General features: G+C 36.5%; 1 protein-coding gene across 2 annotated transcripts in view; it reads right to left on the minus strand.

The window, feature by feature from the left end:
• Nucleotides 1–11623, minus strand: part of LOC132156063 (phosphatidylinositol 4-phosphate 3-kinase C2 domain-containing subunit alpha-like) — a 38628-nt gene extending 27005 nt beyond the window's left edge. The window contains exons 1-2 of one of the 2 annotated variants that reach the window (XM_059564897.1): nucleotides 11504–11623; nucleotides 6702–7851 (exon numbers count right to left, since the gene is read on the minus strand). In XM_059564897.1, coding sequence (XP_059420880.1) covers nucleotides 6702–7781 — 1080 coding nt within the window. In that variant the 5' untranslated portion in view covers nucleotides 7782–7851; nucleotides 11504–11623. Of the gene's footprint in view, nucleotides 1–6701; nucleotides 7852–11422 lie in introns of both variants that reach the window. The other variant, XM_059564896.1, reaches the window with a different exon arrangement.
• Between the last annotated feature and the right edge of the window lie 7787 nt (nucleotides 11624–19410).

Consider the following 19410-nt stretch of genomic DNA (forward strand, 5'->3'; position numbering starts at 1 on the left):
TTATATTTATGGAATTCGTGGGATTTCATGTGTTGCGTGATATCTCTGCACCGAAGTAGCAGTGCTTCGCCTAAGCAGCAGTGCTTCGCCTGTGCTTCCCCATAATATAGTCCCAAGTCAATATCTGCCTAGGAAATCGCCTAGTGTTAATCTGGATCGCTATTTGTACTCGTTGTGAATACGCAGGCCACAAGCAGTAATTAGGTGGGTTTTTTTTATTTTTTTTGATCACTTTTACTCAGGCCATGCTAGCTGGCAACAAAGGATTCCATTCATTGTGCTAAGCTAAGCTAACGCCGACCCAGTCAAACTAAAACAATGCATGCACTGAGACAAAAATGCATTTGCCCACCTATCTAAATGTAGGAAATAATGTGAATAAGCCCTATTTCAAAAAACGGTGGAGTGTTCCTTTAAGACTGTCAATATGGACAAAAAGAGCAGGTCACATGTTTTACTGTGGGTAATATACATAGATGCATCGGATGTGATGGTTTCTCTAGCTGTTTACTAGGCCAAAGCTCTAGGCCTAACCTTAGAGAAAAATGATACGCCACGTGACACACATTCACAAATTATTCATCAGCTTTTGCTTGGAGCTATGGTTTTACAGTTCTGGCTGCCCTACATGCAGTCTCCCCCAGTCCAAACAGACCTTTTCCTCAGGTTAAAAGTTCATGAGGGTTCTGCAAAGAAATAATTTAAAGAACAGAAGTAAAATCATCATCTACGTTTGTGTGTAATGGAATTCACAGCAATTGGAACTTCCTCTCCACTATTGTTGCTAAGAATACTGATATGTATTAACTGGAACTCTGGTCCCTATGACCTGATAATACTTCCACTAAATAAATATGACTGAACTTCTGTCAGATGATTAAACATTTCACTGATGACAGAGTGCTTAATGGTAAACTGTGACAAGAGCTAATTTTTTTAATCCAATTACTCACACTGACATTAAACAAACTTCATTTCCGCATGTACGATCAGCTGACGGTCAGTTCAGTGTTCACAATTGTAGGAGACATTCAGAGCACATTTCTAAACACACTCACTACAGAAACCACATGGTCGCAGTATCTACTGATACACTAGGGATGTCAAAATAATGACAAATGATACCAGTCTTTCTTCAATATCGGCAGTAACAAGTACAAACTCAATTCAGTGTCCAATTGATGTCTAATTGAAATGTGGCTGCTTCTAAATGCTCACAGGCATATTTGGCACATGTGTGTTTAAGGCATGTCAAACGTATTGGAACTGTGCATTAGGCCTTAAAATGCAATCTAATAGACCTGCCATATATCTAATATCAGCACTAAGGTTGTGCGATTAATCGAACAATCGCTATTTGAGACATTGCGATTTGCTAATCGAAAAAGCCTGTGATGTGGACGTGAAATTACTCTGTTCCATAGCATATGCATGACTGCAACTTTCGTCAGCTCGCGCCTGGCTCCACGTTTAAAACGAATGTAAATTCAGTCTAACTGGTTGCTAATTTAACTTGAATGAAATGAAACATTCAGCACATTTTCCACTTGTTCTTAAAAACCCAAATACAGTGTAACATATGTAATACTTTAACAATTGACTAAAGAAATACAGTTCTTTATTTATAAAAAAATAAACAAATATTTCCAGTAGTGTTGTCACGGTACCAAAATTTCAGTATTCGGTACCGATACCAGTGAAAATCCACGGTTCTCGGTACCAATTTCGGTACCAAAGCAAAACACAAAAATATGATAATTAAAAAAAAAAAAAAACTTTTTATCACTAAAAATAAAACCAATGCCATTCTTTATACTTATTTACAATTGTGTTTAAAGTTCTTCTACAAGTTATATAATTATGAAAAACAGTAAACAAGTTTCACCCAAATTTAATTTGTCTTTTAATTTATGAAATTTAAACATTTTATTTTTTGGTAAATAAAGGGGATTTGCTATTAAAATTAAAACATAGAAGAAATATTGTGTGATTAATTTTTAATTAACAGTAGTAGCAGTATCACATACATTTTACAAAATAATAGTAATATTTCTAGCACAATGCCTTTATGTAAAAATGAATTTGTAATGAATGCATATTTGTCATTTATCTGAACTTAAGACTGGTGGTGATGCTTAAGATATTTTTGTTCATTGAGGGTTTCCATAACAAAAGAAATTGTTATAGATCATAATAATTATTATTATAAGATAATACTACTACTAATTCTACTACCATACTAACAATAAACAATGCACTATGGATTGATGAGCTGCTGGGTTCATTAATATTAATCACGTTGTCTGTGTTCGGTCGAACTGATTTGCTGAAATCAAAACAGGGACGGTAAAAGATGAGCGCCAGCCAATGAAATTGACATTTGCGCATTAGCCCCGCCCACTACCGGCATATCTTCTGCTTGTTCGAAAATATGAATAAATTAACTACATTATTTTGACAGGAGAAGACAACAAAGAATATAGTTTACATGTAGCATGTCGATTCAGCGTGGTAAGACTCTCTCTCTTTGCATGTGTGAGAAACAGAGCTATCAGCAAAGCGATGGCGAGTCGTGCTCCTTCACACAGAGTTTACAGTTCGGCAAATACCATAGACAGTAAAAGAGGCAAATACAGGTGTACTGTGCGTCCATTGAGATGAATTGAAAAGTACAGATCGCTTGATGGAGAGGGAACTCTGAAGCGCTCAGTCAGTGTTCAGCGAGTGAAAATATATCTGCGCCAATCTTATAATAGCCTCAAACACACACACACTGGCGAGTAAAATCTAAGAATTTATTAGCCAATGGCTAACAATAGACATAATTTACTCGCCCTGAGTAAAATTTATTCACTGTTTTGACGGTTTTCCGTGAATACCTTTAAATTGACACTGGTTTTACTCAAATGAAACGGTAAAATGCTTGTGAAGTGACTCAGAACAGTTCTGGTGATGTTGTATGTCCTCATTATTGCAAGCTCATGCGCTTCAGTCTATGTAGTAAACAAACCATTCATTCATTCAAACAGAGACGCGCAGAACGCAGATTTCAACCAACTTTTACGGCTTAATATTTACAGATACTGGTCCATATGGAGATTTGATTTGATTAATTTATGCTAACTTTGACAAATTCCGTGACTGTCCATATTAAAATCTAAGTTTCATTTTCATGACTGGATTTTGAGATTCCGTCCGCGTTTTCTGCTTCGCGGAAATCATAGCGCTGTATGCATCCAGAACCGGGTTTGAACGGGTCCTCGGTACCACCGGTACTTAAAGAAACCTGGTACCGTGACATTTTCATTTTTTTAGTACCGACTTGGTACCGAAGTACCGGGTCTTTTGACAACACTAATTTCCAGTGAAATACAGTAATTAAGTTAATTCTGTAAAAGTAGTTATACCATTATAATCTTGTCTGCTGAAAAAAGAAAAAAAAATATATAGAACCCCTCCCAAACCACAATTGAAAATTTAATGGATTTCAGAGTTATAATGGAAATTGTATTGTTTTAATGTAAACTATAATGGTGTCTATTTGACGGATTCTAATGGTGGGATGTAATCTGGCAGATGGCAATCAATAGAACAACAGTAATTCCTATTGGAATGATGCTAAAAACAAAAAGGAATTTTGTAATGGTTTAATGGAAATTTCTGTGTTATTTTTTTTCAGCAGGGTAATGATACTGTGCTGCACATTATTGACAATAATTAGCTGAAGCTCAAATCAAATCGCAATATCTGTCAAAAAACAAAAAGAACATCGCAATTAGACATTTTCACCATATCGCACAGCCCTAATCAGCACTGTTTATTTGCACAACTATTCAAAAGATCAGGGTAAGATATTTCTTTTTGAAGAATGAAGCAGTACAACCATTTTAACACTGGTAATAAGAAATGATTCTCGTCTCAAGGAGCAAATCAGCATATGAGAATGATTTCTGAAAGATGCTGAAGACTGCAGTAATCGCTGCTGTTAATTCAGTTTAGCGATCACAGGAATAAATACATTTTAAATATATTAAAATAGATCAAAACTTATTTTAAGTTTTAATAACATTTTACTTTGTTACTGTTTTTATTGTATTTTCGATCAAATAAATGTGACTTATACTCAGGTGCGACTTATAGTCCGAAAAATACGGTACATATATTTCAGTATTCGGTACCGATACCAGTGAAAATCCACCGTTCTAGGTACCAATTTCGGGTACCAAAGCAAAACAGAAAAATATGCTAAAAAAAAAAAAAAAAAAACTTTTTATCACTAAAAATAAAATGAATGCGATTCTTTATACGCATTTACAATTGTGTTTACATTTTTTTCTACAAGTAATATAATTATGAAAAACAGTAAACAAGTTTCATCCAAATTTAATTTGTCTTTTAATTAATGAAATTTAAACACATTTTATTTTTTGGTAAATATAGGGGATTTGCTATTAAAATTAAAACATGGAAGAAATATTTTGTGATTTATTTCTTAAAAAAATAAAGTTTTATTAATTTTTTCAAGAGTAGTAGCAGTATCACATACATTCTACTAAATAATAGTTATATTTCTAGCACAATGCCTTTATGTAAAAATGAACTTTTATTTTGACGGGTTGCCGAGAATACCTTTAAATTGACACTGGTTTTACTCAAATGAAACAGTAAAATGCTTGTGAAGTGACTCAGAACAGTTCTGGTGATGTTGTTTATGTATTTATGTCCTCATTGAGATGGCAGATGCTGAAATTACTGCAAGCATCAGGCGCTTCAGTCTATGTAGTAAATAAACCCGCACGTCTCTGCCATTCATTCATTCACACAGAGATGTGCAGAACATGCAGGATTCAGATTTAGTGCAATTGTTATAATTTTACTGATTTTCTTTTATCAGCTACAAACACAATATGAAGACACTTATGACCATCAGATGAGACAGATACCCCCCCCCCCCCCCGCCCCCACAACGTGATTTTTTTTTTAATGTGTCTTCTCTATGTCTATATCAAATTTTTCAATGGCTTAGCAAAGTTAGCAACTGTAGTGAACACAAGACCTTCCAATAATGCAACTCCAAATACGGGTAGCCTGTTAACTCAAAAGGTGCAGTGCTTTCTGCAATTGGGTCGGATCGAGATCGGATTGTAAACGAACAGTACCAGAGTTCATTTGGATTGCTGTAATCACACCTGCCAAAAAGATCAGCACCAAAGGGGGAAACGAACCAGAGTTCGTTTCAATCTAACCAAACAAGACAGGTGTGAATACACCCTAAATCTTTCACACACACACCTTTGACACCAATACTTTATTTGTTTACATCAGGAGAGAATGCATAATTTGGATTTGCCTTAATGCTGTTTATTGAAAAATGCTTAACAAAAAAAAGTGTTTCCTCTACTAACCCTAACCACAAGCATGAAGTAATGGCAAGAGTGAAATTACACTTACACCAAGACCAACAATAAAAAGGGTCTTTTGGGATGTGTGTGCTGATAAGGGCTGAAATATCTAGGGCTTGAGATAAGAGTATCTTGTGTTGTGTGTGATGGAGCAGAGTAACTGTACACCAAAACCAAAGCTCAGATTAGTTTCACTGCTCTTTTGCAGACTCCGAAAGAGAGCTGCCATGGCAACTAAGGAGCTGCATGGACCCACTGCAGGCATGTCAGGGAAGAACCCATGGGGCAAAAACAGCTAGCTGGGGCTTGTCTGTGCTAATGAGACCAGCAGCAGTCCTCGATATAGACATACACACACAAAGACAACAGCCCATTTACTACAAAATACTAGGACAGCAGAGTGTTACCTAAAGTATGAACTAGATCTGATGTGTGACTCAGAATACAATAATAATAATAATAGTCCTAAAACTTGAAACGAGGAAGTGCAAAGCCTGAACCCTCTGACCACTTTATTTTTTTCAAGTACTATGGGAAATGTGTCACAACAGCCAATTGCCCTAGACAGGAAAATAAATAAATAAAAATATTTTTTAACCCTTACCCATACAGAAAGTGGGATTTCTGGGGGAAAAAACCCATTTACACACTCCTCATAAGTAATAAGAGTTTCACTCAATATTTCACAATTCTCTCAGGAAGTCATTCTTTATTTTGGCAATCAGTTACAACATTTCTAAAAAAAGACCATAGATGAAAGCAAGAGGTTTAGATAAAACGGTGGTAAAATGAAAGAGACCGAGCACCAGCAGAACTTGTGTAGAACATGATAAGAAACCAACCATGACGAACAAAACCAAAATGAAAAATGCAAATCACCCATAGCAGAAAATGGTGTAAAGACATTCACCACATTGACATTGTATAATAATCAGAAAACCATATGCACACATTTTTAACTGCTACTTCCTCTCATATCACAGAGCACTGCTGCTTTCTTGTTAAATTGCTAGAATTAGAATGTATGCAAGCATGAGAAACACCTATTAAATACTATGTTGTCTAATAGGGGCTTAGGGACTTCAGTGGGGTTAGTTTAATCTAGAATTTTTTTATTTTTTTATGTATTAACACACTGTGCTTTAGACAACAAGTTTGAATTTGATGATACCTTGCTGGGATCATTTCTACTTCCTCCTACACACCCATTACAGATTTTTCTAACTATGCACAAGAGGATGTGGAAATCACTTCTGCTGCCAACATGTTCTGGGTCAGTAGAAAGGACGTTCCTCTTACCTGTTTGTCTGGGCTGTGATCCATTGAGGTTGCAGGTATGTTGAAGGACTGGCCTCTTGTTACGGCTGCCCCTGTTGATGCTCTTCTGGTCTGAGTGGCTAAAGTCACCTTGCTCTCCACCTGTACTGAGGGACTGCTATTATCCACAACTTCATGCTCATCCAGAACTGCATCCCATGGGTCTTTAGCAGTCCCAGACTCCTCTATGAAAGGGCAGCCCGATACAGTGCGTGTCCCCTCTACCTCCACTTCCTTGCGCTTGTTGAGTGGGTCCAGGTCCAGCCACTCAAATCGGCTGAAATTGGGTGGTTCTGAAGGCTGAGGCATGGGCTCCAGGGACTTGACACTTCCCGATTCAGTTTCCATGCTGGAGGACCTGCCATTCTTCAAGTATTCTGAAGTGCTGGCAATCTTGTCAAACAGCTTGGCCATCTCTGGGGTGACGGCAGGCTGCTGGTAGACCAGAGCAGCAGGTGGTTGGACTGGCGTAAAGGAGAGGAAGGGGGTCGGCTGAGCCGGCAGGCTAATAAACGGAGACAAAGCTGGACTAAAGCCATTTTGGAAAGAGCACGGAGGCTTCGGGAAGGGAACAGAGGGGAAGATGGGAGTCTGTGCGTGTGTTGGGGTGGGTGTCCAGTGGAATGAAGCAGGGTTGAACGCATGTCCTCCAGGATACGATGCGCTGAGATTGCAACCTAGCAGAGAGGAAGGTCTTGTAATTTTGTTTACTCCAAAACTGTCATCCAGAAGCAGCTTTTCCAGCTCCTCCTTGGTCAGCTTCTCTAAATCAATATCTTCAAATTTGTCTTTTTGTTCATCCTTCTGTGTTTCTGATTCGGAGAACACCATGAGGTCTTTCTCTTGCCGGCTAGTGGATGTTTGTGTCATTGGATTGGGAAGAGAATTAACAGAAGATGCTGTGACTGGGAGTGTGTGTCTTTTCTCACGCTTGATTTTATCCAAGGCCTCTAACTCCATACGTAAAGCCTCCTCCTTTCCCACAATCGCTTTGGGCCGGTCCACCCCCGGAGAGGCTGGCCTGTCACACTTAAACCCATTGCCACTGGATATGTGGGCCATGGTGTCAGCTTTGCCTCGCTATGTACATGGGGATACCATTGGGTTATGGCATGAACTTTACAACAGGTGCCTACAAGAGGAAATTGAGATGTTAGTATCAGGAACTCAGGACATCAGTGATTTCAAAAGATGTATTGCATGTTCACTGACAATTATGATGCACTGGTAGTGCTATTTTTAGAGTCAGTGGTCAGTATAAGTAGCTCAGGGGGATTTTTAACCATCAAATATCCTGTTCACAATGCTGTGTTTACAAATATGAGCTCGCAGTAAAGGAAGCAGTCCATTTTGCACCAACAATAACTTGACATTTTGACATAAATCAAATGAATAAGTCCTTTTTGTTCCTATGTTCAATATAAAAGCCCTTGTTAAACATGAAAATGGGTGAATGCAACCCTACACCTTACATTAGGAAAAATTAAATTGACAGCAGCAACTAAAGCCTGACAAAAATTGCACAAAGCCGTCATTATGGCAGGATCATAGAAAATCTTTCATTTTACGATGCAACGATCACAAGTATTTGATTTCTGACAAAGTTGTAATGAATATTTTGATATGAGAAGTCTTTAGATTGGGAAATGCTTAAAAAAAAATTCAACAGCAAAATATCGTTCATTTGAGTGGCCAGTGAAGGGGTGTCAAAATCTAGATTTAATAGGTTGTGAATGGCAGGCTGTTACAAACACATACCAGACATATCCCTGTGCCTTACAGCCTCGAGACATGCCTGCTTGCAATTGAAATGGAACCAATTAGTTGCATACTACAGACAGAACAGCTTCTTATTTACAACTTCATTATGTGCTAAAAAAAAAAAACCAGGACAGATTTACTTTACTTAAGTGGTGACAAAACAAGGAGCAATGAAAAAACACAGAGATGCGTCTCTAACAAGTCAAGAGTCAAGACAAAGAATGTGATATTTAGGGGCGTTTTACACAATGCAAAACAGAGTTTAGTTGATCACAGTTGCCAAGCAATAGCACTTAACTGATGTTCAGATGCAACAACAACAAAAATGTAATAATTAAAAAATAATACTTCTGCCAAGCAACTTAGTTCTTTAGAAACGTTTAACAGAATAAAACACGTTAAACACTGATGAGGTAGTTAATAATGTAATGAGATCAGAGGCGTGTGTTTATAGAGTATTTTACAATGGCTTGGAGCACAGCTCATAATCATAATCAAGGACTGGAGCAATCCATTTTAAAATAAAGAATTCAATTGATGTACATTTGCAGGTATAAATTCATAGACTATTTTACATCTTCAAATGCTGCTTATGCAATCAGAATTGATAGTTTGAACTATCCATTTAATAATATTAATTTCATAATCAAGTTAGTTTGCATTACGAAGACTATATTTAACAGCAAGCTTATCTAAAAAAGCAGAAAATAAATAGATGAGTGATGTAAACATTTTAAAAATCTATTTAAAATTCACATTTTCATTTAATATATAAATATTTTTGTTGCATTTCCAGCAAATAAACCCTTATTTATATAATTACCATAATATAAAAGTTCAAACCGCCCACCTCTACCACAATAATCAAAGAACAACATGTTACACTCCCAATGTGCCGGTAAATAGTCATACAGTTTGATTTAGTTTCACAAAGACATCAATGCTGCCAAGCCTGGCCATCAATATTCTCTCCAAGGCCATTGTGTACAGTGAGGAATCCAGAAGGGAAGGTCTCCGACCAAGCATGTCTTATCAGTAAGGCATCAATTGTGCAAAAAGATGATGCTTTAATATTTAGTATGCTACATTATGAAATCATGAAGAACTCTGATCTCAAAAACAATAAGACTTTGCATGTGATATAAACATAAATAAATGAATAAATATATATTAGCAATGAACAAAATATCTGTTTTCTGGTTCAAAATATATTTAAGAGGACTATAACAGGTCAAATGGTTAAAACATATGGAGAGCAACATCTAGTTACTGTTTCTCCTTCTCTTCTTCATGTCAGAAGTATAAAAAAAAAGCAGGTGGCATACTCTGTGCTGACGGATTTATCAAATCTTTGCAGCTCAAACCTCCTGGGAACAGTTCTCACCCCTCAGGGTGCACGCCTGGCTGCACTGATTTAACAATGAGAAACATCACTTGTTTATGATTTTGAAAACCCACGAATGGAAAACCATTCAAATGTGGTGTCAAATCAAAACGGAAGTCAGCAAAAGTGTTTTTGCACTTTACAATAAAACGATTTATTAAGCTTCAGTGCAGCTGTTCAAAGTACAGAAGTCACTCTTTTAAGATAGAAATGAATAACTAGATAATGCATATAGCTTTTAGGTGACAGTGTGCCAGTTTATGAACATCGGTTCACTTTTACCTCTCAGAAATAGACTGAACAGAAAGCATGAGTCTGAAACACAGTTTAGTCTGAGATTCTCTTCTAAGCGCTTGCAAAACATGTCATGGGAAGACAAATAGTTCCCAGGACGATGAGAAGGTCAAGAAGGGTAAATGGATGATAGACAGCACAATACAGCACTTGTAATGTGTGAAATCAGACATTACACGTATTTAGCATACAGTATGCACAATATAGTTTGTGAGTATAGTTTGTGAATAGAGTTTACGTGACAGAAAACAATTGCAGGACAGCCAAAAAATAAGTTACACATGCATATCCAGCTAGCATACCCAAGGCACATGATTCATTCATATAAATACAATGATGTAACACTGCAGGAACAACCACCATTACATGCCACCATTTCAGCTGAACTTTTAAAGAAGCCATATGTGCTGAATCCACAAAATTACACAAGCCTATTTCAGTTATGCCTGGCAAAAGTAAAAAAACTAAAAACCACAACAATATTGACTCAAAGAGGCATACAAAATAGCTCTTATTCCTAGCAGAAACATTCAGATATTATAATTATTACACATACTATCAACTGTGCTATTTTAGCTTGAAAATGTTGAATGGCAGTCCTAGCAAATAATGCAATGGGATGCATGATTTTCTTGCAAAAAGAAACAAAACAAACAAAAAAAGCTTATCAGCAATAAGATTATAATTTTAAAAACTGATGAGAGAATGATATAATTATTGTACAATTCTATAGGATAAATGAGTGTTCTGGGCTTCACCCTTTTAGTGAAGGAGCAACAGAGACTCGAGCTTCACCCCTGCCCTGACTTTCATTAACCTGTTCTGAACGCAACAGGGATTTATTAAATATATTATATTAAACATTGTTCAATTTAAGTGACAAAAATAGAAATGCAACCCCAGCTTACCTGAATAATTAATAAAGGAGAAATGCTGTTTAAAAGACATTTCCGAGATTAAACAAACGTTTATGTATGCAAACACAATAGATAACCAAAGAAGCCTCCAGTCTCTAGGCTGCCATAAATACAGATACATATTTCAAATAGTGCTGTCAGCACAGTAAATATTCTGCCACGAACATTGTAAAACAGCTCATAAAACTACGTCTTAATACTAAAACAAAAGATATATCTTAAAAAGTTGTTTCCGAAACTTTTACGCAATGTTTGAGCAAACGTTTCGGCACTTCACGCGCCAAGAAAAGTGAAAACACAAGCAGGAGAAAAACAAACAGCACAAATACTCGGACAACCTAACATACTTCCGGTATACGGACAAATAGAGCTGACGGGTAAACTTAAATGAATTGTTAGAAACTATGTGAATAAATGACGATTCCCACCTTCAGACTCTCCGATCTTTGACGCTGGACATTTTCCTCCAGCTGGAAATTTTGCTTTTGTAGTCGTAGACACAAACGTCAGTGGTTCCTGCAGGACATCAGAGAGGAAAGATTACAGAGAAACAGCGACATCTGGAGCTCAGAAAACACATCACGACTCTTTTGGTTATCGGAGTCACAAAAAAAAAGGACATTAATTTTCAGTTTAACACAACGATACACGTCAATGATTAAATTTACAACGGTAAAGCATTGTTGTGTTATGGGAGTAGCATAACTGTTGTTGTTTTAATGGGAAATACAACTTTGATGGGAAAGTTTTACATGATTTGACTCTAAACCACATTTAAAAATTATTTCAAACTTTATTTGACATTTTTACACAATCGTAAAGACTTGAAGAAGCCTTCCTGCAAAGCTACCTGAAAAACTATGAATAAACTAAGCCCTTACACACAAAACAACAACAAAAACACACTTGCTGGAATATCCTCCAGGAAAAATTATCCAGATACAGGATTTTCAGATCAATTTCCTGAAGGATTACCTGCAGGAATTTTATGAAGGAAACAATTATATGCTGGAATTATATAGTACTCCAGGAATTGCAATACAGGTCTTTTTAAAACATGCCGTTTTTACAGGATTATTGTGCAGGATATATATGAAGTTATGTAGGAGTTGCAAATTGTCTTCTGCAAGATACATGCAGGAGAAATAACTTCACAACAAAACAATGTATTTTCACAAATTATATAATTGATTGAAATTGTTATATCAGAGTGAAAAATAGCCCAATTTACAGCCATAAGGCAGCATCTACTCCATTTTCCTGCAAAAACAAAAGATGCTTTGATGTTTTAAAATATGTTGTGTGTGTGGTCCTGGTATTCCCATTGTTATGTCCATATGTCCCCACAAGTATAGTAATACCAGTAAATTTTGCTGGGAAAACAAGCTTGCGTGTACAGTATAAAAACCAATATTTAACCATTTAACTCACCCAAGATGAGCATTACTTTGTCTTGGTCAAAGGGTGGCTTTGCTGTAGTGCCTTTGTTTGCATTGCCAGCCCTTCCAGACAGCCCATGAATGACGTATCTTGTCCAAACACTGCCACCGCCAGATCTTTAACCATGGCAGAACATGATGTGCCACAACTTGCCATGAAAGTAGGACTAATTCTTAGCCCCTGTGTCTGCAAAAAAAATTAATTAAGAACACTTAAATGTAAACTGCAGGTGCATCTCAATAAATTAGAATGTTGTGGAAAAGTTCATTTATTTCAGTAATTCAACTCAAATTGTGAAACTTGTGTATTAGATAAATGCAATGCACACAGTCAAAGTAGTTTAAGTCTTTGGTTCTTTTAATTGTGATGATTTTGGCTGACATTAAACAAAAACCAACCAATTCACTATCTCAACAAATTAGAGTACTTCATAAGACCAATAAAAAAAAGTTGTGAAAGTATGATAATTTATTGTACATGTACTCAATACTCGGTACTCAATACTTTTGCTTTAATTACTGCCTCAATTCGGCGTGGCATGGAGGTGATCAGTTTGTGGCACTGCTGAGATGGTCTGGAAGCCCAGGTTTCTTTGACAGTGGCCTTCAGCTCATCTGCATTTTTTGGTCTCTTGTTTCTCATCTTACTCTTGACAATAGCCCATAGATTCTCTGTGGGCTTCAGGTCTGGTGAGTTTGCTGACCAGACTTTGGACCACTGGGCAATAGTCCAGTTCTTCTTTTCCTTAGCTCAAGTAAGACGCCTCAGAAGTGGCTTAACAAGAGGAATACGACAACTTTAGCCAAATTCCTTGACATGTCCGTATTCCTTGACCCCAGCCTCAGTCCACTCCTTGTGAAGTTCATTCAAATTCTTGAATCGATTTTGCTTGACAATCCTCATAAGGCTGCGGTTCTCTCGGTTGGTTGTGCATCTTTTTTTCGCCAACCTTTTTCCTTCTACTCAACTTTCTGTTAAAATGCTTGGATACAGCACTCTGTGAACAGCCAGTTTCTTTGGCAATGAATGTTTGTGGCTTACCCTCCTTGTGAAGGGTGTCGATGATTGTCTTGTGGACAACTGTCAGATCAGCAGTCTTCCACATGATTGTGTAGCCTAGCCTAGTGAACCAAATGGTGGATTTTTGTTAAATGTGAGCCAAAATCATCACAATTAAAAGAGCCAAAGACTTAAACTACTTCAGTCTGTGTGCATTGAAAATATTTAATACATGAGTTTCACAATTTGAGTTGAATTACTGAAATAAACTTTTCCATGACATTCTAATTTATTGAGATGCACCTGTTCATCACCAAGGGAGTTTACTCTTATGGAACTCAGCTGAACACTAGTTTGTTGAAGTCAGTGGGTTAATCTTTGTTTTAGGCCTAGCCGCATAGCTTGCTTTATCTGTAGCTCTCTTTATCTAGCCTCAGCAGCAGCACTTCTCTGCCGTGGCTGAAATAGACTTGACTGGTGATTTCCATAAAGAACAGTGAGAGCAGGCAGATCTGCACAGAAAGAGGGCTGTGGTTGTGTGTTTGGAGGCAAAGCAGGGTCAAAGTTCTGCACCACTTGGTTCTGTATTTTGATACAGTTCTCTAGAGGGGGAAACTTTTATTTGTCACTAATTTCTCCCTTGAGGATACTTTCTACCACTGTGCTTCATCATGGAGCCTATTTATAGCAGTATGAAAAATTTCCATAGACCACACCAAAAGAGTTTCAAAATATGGATCCTTGTGCCATCTACAATCCTAAAAAACATTTAAACTTTGATTGGCTTTGTTGAAAAACTAAAGCACATACTTTGCCATAATTTGAACCATTTAAAACAAATATTTGAATGAATATATGCAAACCATTTTTGTGTGTTTAATAGTGTCTTGATTCATTTATATCATATTTAGTCAAAGTATAAGTACAGTACAAGCCAATGTTTTCTTCCCTTTCTGTGCTGTAGAGTAATTGGTTTAAGCCCATGCACCACCAACTACAGTTGCCGCAGTTTATAGTTGTCATTTTCATTTTGTAAGTATTTTTCTAGATGTTATCCATGTTTTATTTCTCAATGACATGCAAGCAAACAACCAAATAAAGGATTTCACAGAAGAAAAAAAGGTATTCACTTCCTTCCTGTCATATGAGGCTATCAAGTTCCCCTATTTCCAGGAAGCATGGCGAAGGCAAACCCTCCCAAAGAAATGTAATTTTCATGTTACTAATGAGTATTTTTTGTTGACATATATATATATATATATATATATATATATATATATATATATATATATATATATATATATAGTTGCCGGCAAATAACTTGTAAGTACATACAGTATCATGGGGAAATGGTGTACACTGTGTTAACAGGTTAATAAATCAAGGTTATTGGTCTTGTTTAGTGTTTTTTGCTTTCATAATATCCCACCTAAAACATAACTTAACCCTTTAACTGACATCTCTTCTGTACAGTAGACCTTAATTTGATAGGGAATAAATCTTTCAAAAGGAGAAGATGAGAGAGCAATCTTTCCACAGCTCTGCTGCCCCTCTTCTGTGTCTACTTTTGCCATGGAGGGTGGAAATTTACCAGTTTTCAAGTGACAGCAGCATTTTACAAAGTTCAGTCAGTCACACAAAAGGATATGGAAAGATAAATAGCTAACACATGGGATTAATTGATGTAGATTATCTTTTTCTCCCTTTTATGACAAAATGTCTTGTAAGGGGCAAAATACTGAGGCCCCTTTATCCAGTTTGGATGTGTTTCATTCTAATTGGTTAAGGACCCTAATTCATTTTATGACTAGGAGCTTATGATTACATTAGAATGTTTACATTTACATTATTATACGAAATTACCTATTACAGTCAGCCATTGAATACTATGGGCCCCCCAAAAATGCGTAATTTTCCTTCAGGTATACCTTTTTTTTTGTATTATATACAGTAGATGTAATTTTTTTTTTATTCTATTCATTTTCATTTATTTATTTTCATTTAACTAACACACTTATAAGAATGAAAATACCTGCTTGTTCAATAATAAGTAAATAAATAAACAAACAATCATGGGTGTAGCCTACACATGATAGTTATTTAAATAATCGTATATTCTAAAAAGAAAAATCATTAATTTCATGAATATCAAGCACTTTTGTCAGGATTTATCCACTTGACCTAATCAGTATGTGCTTATTCACAAAGTATACTATGCGAATATGTTTATGTAAATTTATAAAACTACTTGTACCTTTACTGCAGTACTTGTAGGCTACTTGTAGGCTACCTACACTAAAACTGCTTACATAATGAAAGTTCACCCAAAAAAGGAAATTTTGTCATCATTGTGTCATCTTCAAGTTGCAAACCTATGAGATTCTTTCTTCTGTTGAGCACAAAAGAAGATATTTTGCATAATGTTGGTAACCAAACAGTTAATTGCAGAAATTTCTTTCAGGTATATACCCCTTATCATATACTGTATGTCATATTTTCTTGATTCTATTTATTTTTATTTATTTATTTATTTTCATTTAACTTCTTGATACACAATACCCTGTTGGATCAACTTAATGGCTTCACTATGTTCCACCACCTTTGTCATGACTTCGGTCTAATTTGCGGTGTTTTGTCTTGGTGTTTGTGTGCCTTGTTTCTGAGCACATGGGTTTTGTTTTGGCAGCTCATCGTGTGTTCTGCTGTCAGTGTGTGCTCCCACTCGTTATCCTTAATTCTCTGTGTTCCTTCACACCTGACTCTTTCCTCATTAGCTCTCCCCTATTTAAGTTCGTCTCATGCTCAGTCTTTGTCAGACTGTTTGCTTGTGACCATCTTGTCTTGTTTGCCCAGTCTTGTCTTGTTATGTTGTTTTAGGCTCCAAGTGCCATTTTGATTTTTTTGTTTTTATCTAAAACTGTTTCTTCTCATCCTGCCAGACTTTACTGGTTCTGCTTCCTACTTTTTGGGGGGGGGGGGGGGGGGGGGGTTGAATCGAATGTTCTTTGACTTTTGCATAATAGGTTTGTTTATAAAGATTGATCTGTTGAAAGCAGTTTGAGTTCAAAGCCAAATGCTTTCCTCCTATTCAAATTTGACATTGAAGAGGTGCATACAACATAATTTGACCACTGGCAACTATAGTTGCCGCATATTCAAATATGATTTTCAAGAAAAAAAAAACCTGGGGAAAATAAATGCAGAACATGTTCACATAGGACACTGTTAACATGACTATATGCATGAAACCATTCAGAAAGATTTTAGCCACAAATGGTTTAATGCCCCTTAAACATGCTGGCACGCTACTTCCTGCAGTTTTTAGAATTAGAGGGAAATCAGCGGTATTGCTGCTGTTGGTTACAACTTCCTCTGTTTCTTTATGATAAATTTCCCTATTTCAGTGGCACTGTTGCCACTGGAGGCCATGTTGAGTCTTTCCCTCTATGTGGTTCTCAACCAGAATGCAAACAACTCGCCAGATTCCAACAAGCAACGGAAGGATCCACAGCTTTTGGGAAAAGTGTCCATGCCTCTGTTTGATTTCAGAAGGAAAGTCATAAAATAATACCTCAAATAAATTAGATTTAGAGTGTATTGTAAGTTGTAGAAGTTTCAGGACTGCTTCATATTTGTTCAGTTGCACATGCAATTTTTCTTTGTAATAAGTAATAATTCAGTTATAAATCAGTTATTCAGTGTTCATAATGCCAAAATGGATCCATAAACAGCTTCATTGTTGGTGACTGAAAAGTATGTAATCATTCATTACCTCTTTATGTAAAATCTCGAAGGACAAAGAAAACACATTATGTAACACTGGCTATGATACAATTATAGCCAAAGTCGTAGTTTTTGTTATCTTTGGACCAAAATGTACTTTTGATGCTTCAACAAATTCTAACTGACCCTCTGATGTCACATGGACTACTTTGATGATGTTTATATTACCTTTCTGGACATGGACAGTATACTGTACATACATTTTCAAGGGAGGGACAGAAAGCTCTCGGACTAAATCTAAAATATCTTAAGTTGCGAATAAAACGTCGATAGAAATTGGCGAACCCCAGAAACCACTGTATGGCCTTCCGGGAATCTGGACTTGGCCAATCTATCACAGCCTTAACTTTGTCAGGATCCATACGTATTCCCTCAGACGAGACGATGTAACCTAGGAAAGAAACAGACTGTGCATGAAAAACACATTTCTCTGCCTTGACAAAAAGCCCATTCTCTAGCAACCTCTGGAGTACTCACCTGACGAGTTGCACATGTTCCTGGAGATGTCATCCAGGTAAACATACATGAACTGATCTACCATGTCTCTCAACACGTCATTAACGAGTGCTTGAAAAACCCCTGGAGAGTTGGAAAGCCTGAACGGTATAACCAATTATTCAATGGTTAAGCAGAGAAATGGGATGCCAATTTTAAATTAAAGTGAATTTTTTATTAGGTTTTGGAATTAAAGTAATTAAGCCTTGAGTGAGAGTCGGGGGGAAAGCCTCATTCTGTAAATAAGGAGTAAATAAGGAGACAGTTCTTTAGAGAACTGTTTTTAAAACTCTGTGGTAAGCTCGTCCATTCCGAGATATTTATTGTATTTAAGTTATAAAATTTAGTTACTAACTTCAGATAAGGTCATTTCACTATCACAAAGATTTCTGTCATCTCTTGAGATAGTCTAACAATTTTTAACAGACTCCAGAAAAGTATGGGCTGCCTCTTCAGAATGTTTTTTTTTTTTTTTGCATACAGATTACTGTAAAATTTAGCACAGAAATGTGCAATTGCCTGAGGATTATTAGTGACTGTCCTCTCAATATTAACAGTTTCAATTAGTGAACTACTTAGGCGACTCTTTTCTTGTCTGATAAAATATGCTTTGTTAGATTCTCCCTCCTCCAGCCATTTTTGCCTAGATCTAATATAAGCACCCTATAAGTGTACATCTCACCTAATTTAGACTGCATGTCAGCATACTCAAGCTTATTAGATTCAGAAAACAACTTTGGGGGTTTAGAAGAAAGTATTGCAGTTTTAGACACCACCTTATTTTCTTCTGCTCTCTTAAGTTTAGCTACATTATTACAGAATTTTCTAAAATATTTACTCATTTCAAACTTCAACAGCTCCCACTGGCTACAATATGAATCTAACACTAAAGCTCTTCTCCAGTACTGCTCAATCAATAAAGTAATATTCTTCTTAACATCTTCAAAAAGGAGAAGAAAATTGTTCAATTTCCAATAAGAAGAAGATGAGCTGAGATCAAGGGATGTACTGTAGAAAGACAAATCCTAAGAGAGATGGTACTGTGATAGGTGTAGCATGAATGCTGACTGATTTAAAACTGTTCGCTTGGCTTTGGGTAATGAGCCAGTAATCTATTCGGGACTGCTTAGAACGGTTCTTGCTGCTCCACATATAGATTCACTGCTGTGGATATATTTCTCTTCATATAAAGTATCAACAACACAAAAACGCAACATTAAATTATTCATAATTGGACTTCTAGAAGCAACTCTAGGGGGAAACCTATCTAAATCAATATTTAAAACCATATTGAAATCCCCATCTATAATAAGAACAGCACTGGGGTATTTATTTAACCAGTATACTGTATATTTTCACTGATCATGTAAAGTGGTATTTTATATAAAAGTATTGTACCCATACACATTTAGTAAAACTGAGATGGTCTGACCAAGGGAAACTGCTAATAAGAAAAAATTATCCTTGGGATCACTGACAACGTGTAGAATCTCACTTTTTTAAAATGGAGACACCTTGTTATGTCCCCGGACCTATGCTGCAGTGTCTTTTTTGTGTATGTGCCTTGTCTGTGTGTTCTCTCTCCCCATCTCAAACGCTCTGTGCCATGCGACATCCA

This window comes from Carassius carassius, chromosome 13 (genome assembly GCF_963082965.1).
Source record: "Carassius carassius chromosome 13, fCarCar2.1, whole genome shotgun sequence".
Taxonomy (NCBI): Eukaryota; Metazoa; Chordata; class Actinopteri; order Cypriniformes; family Cyprinidae; genus Carassius; species Carassius carassius.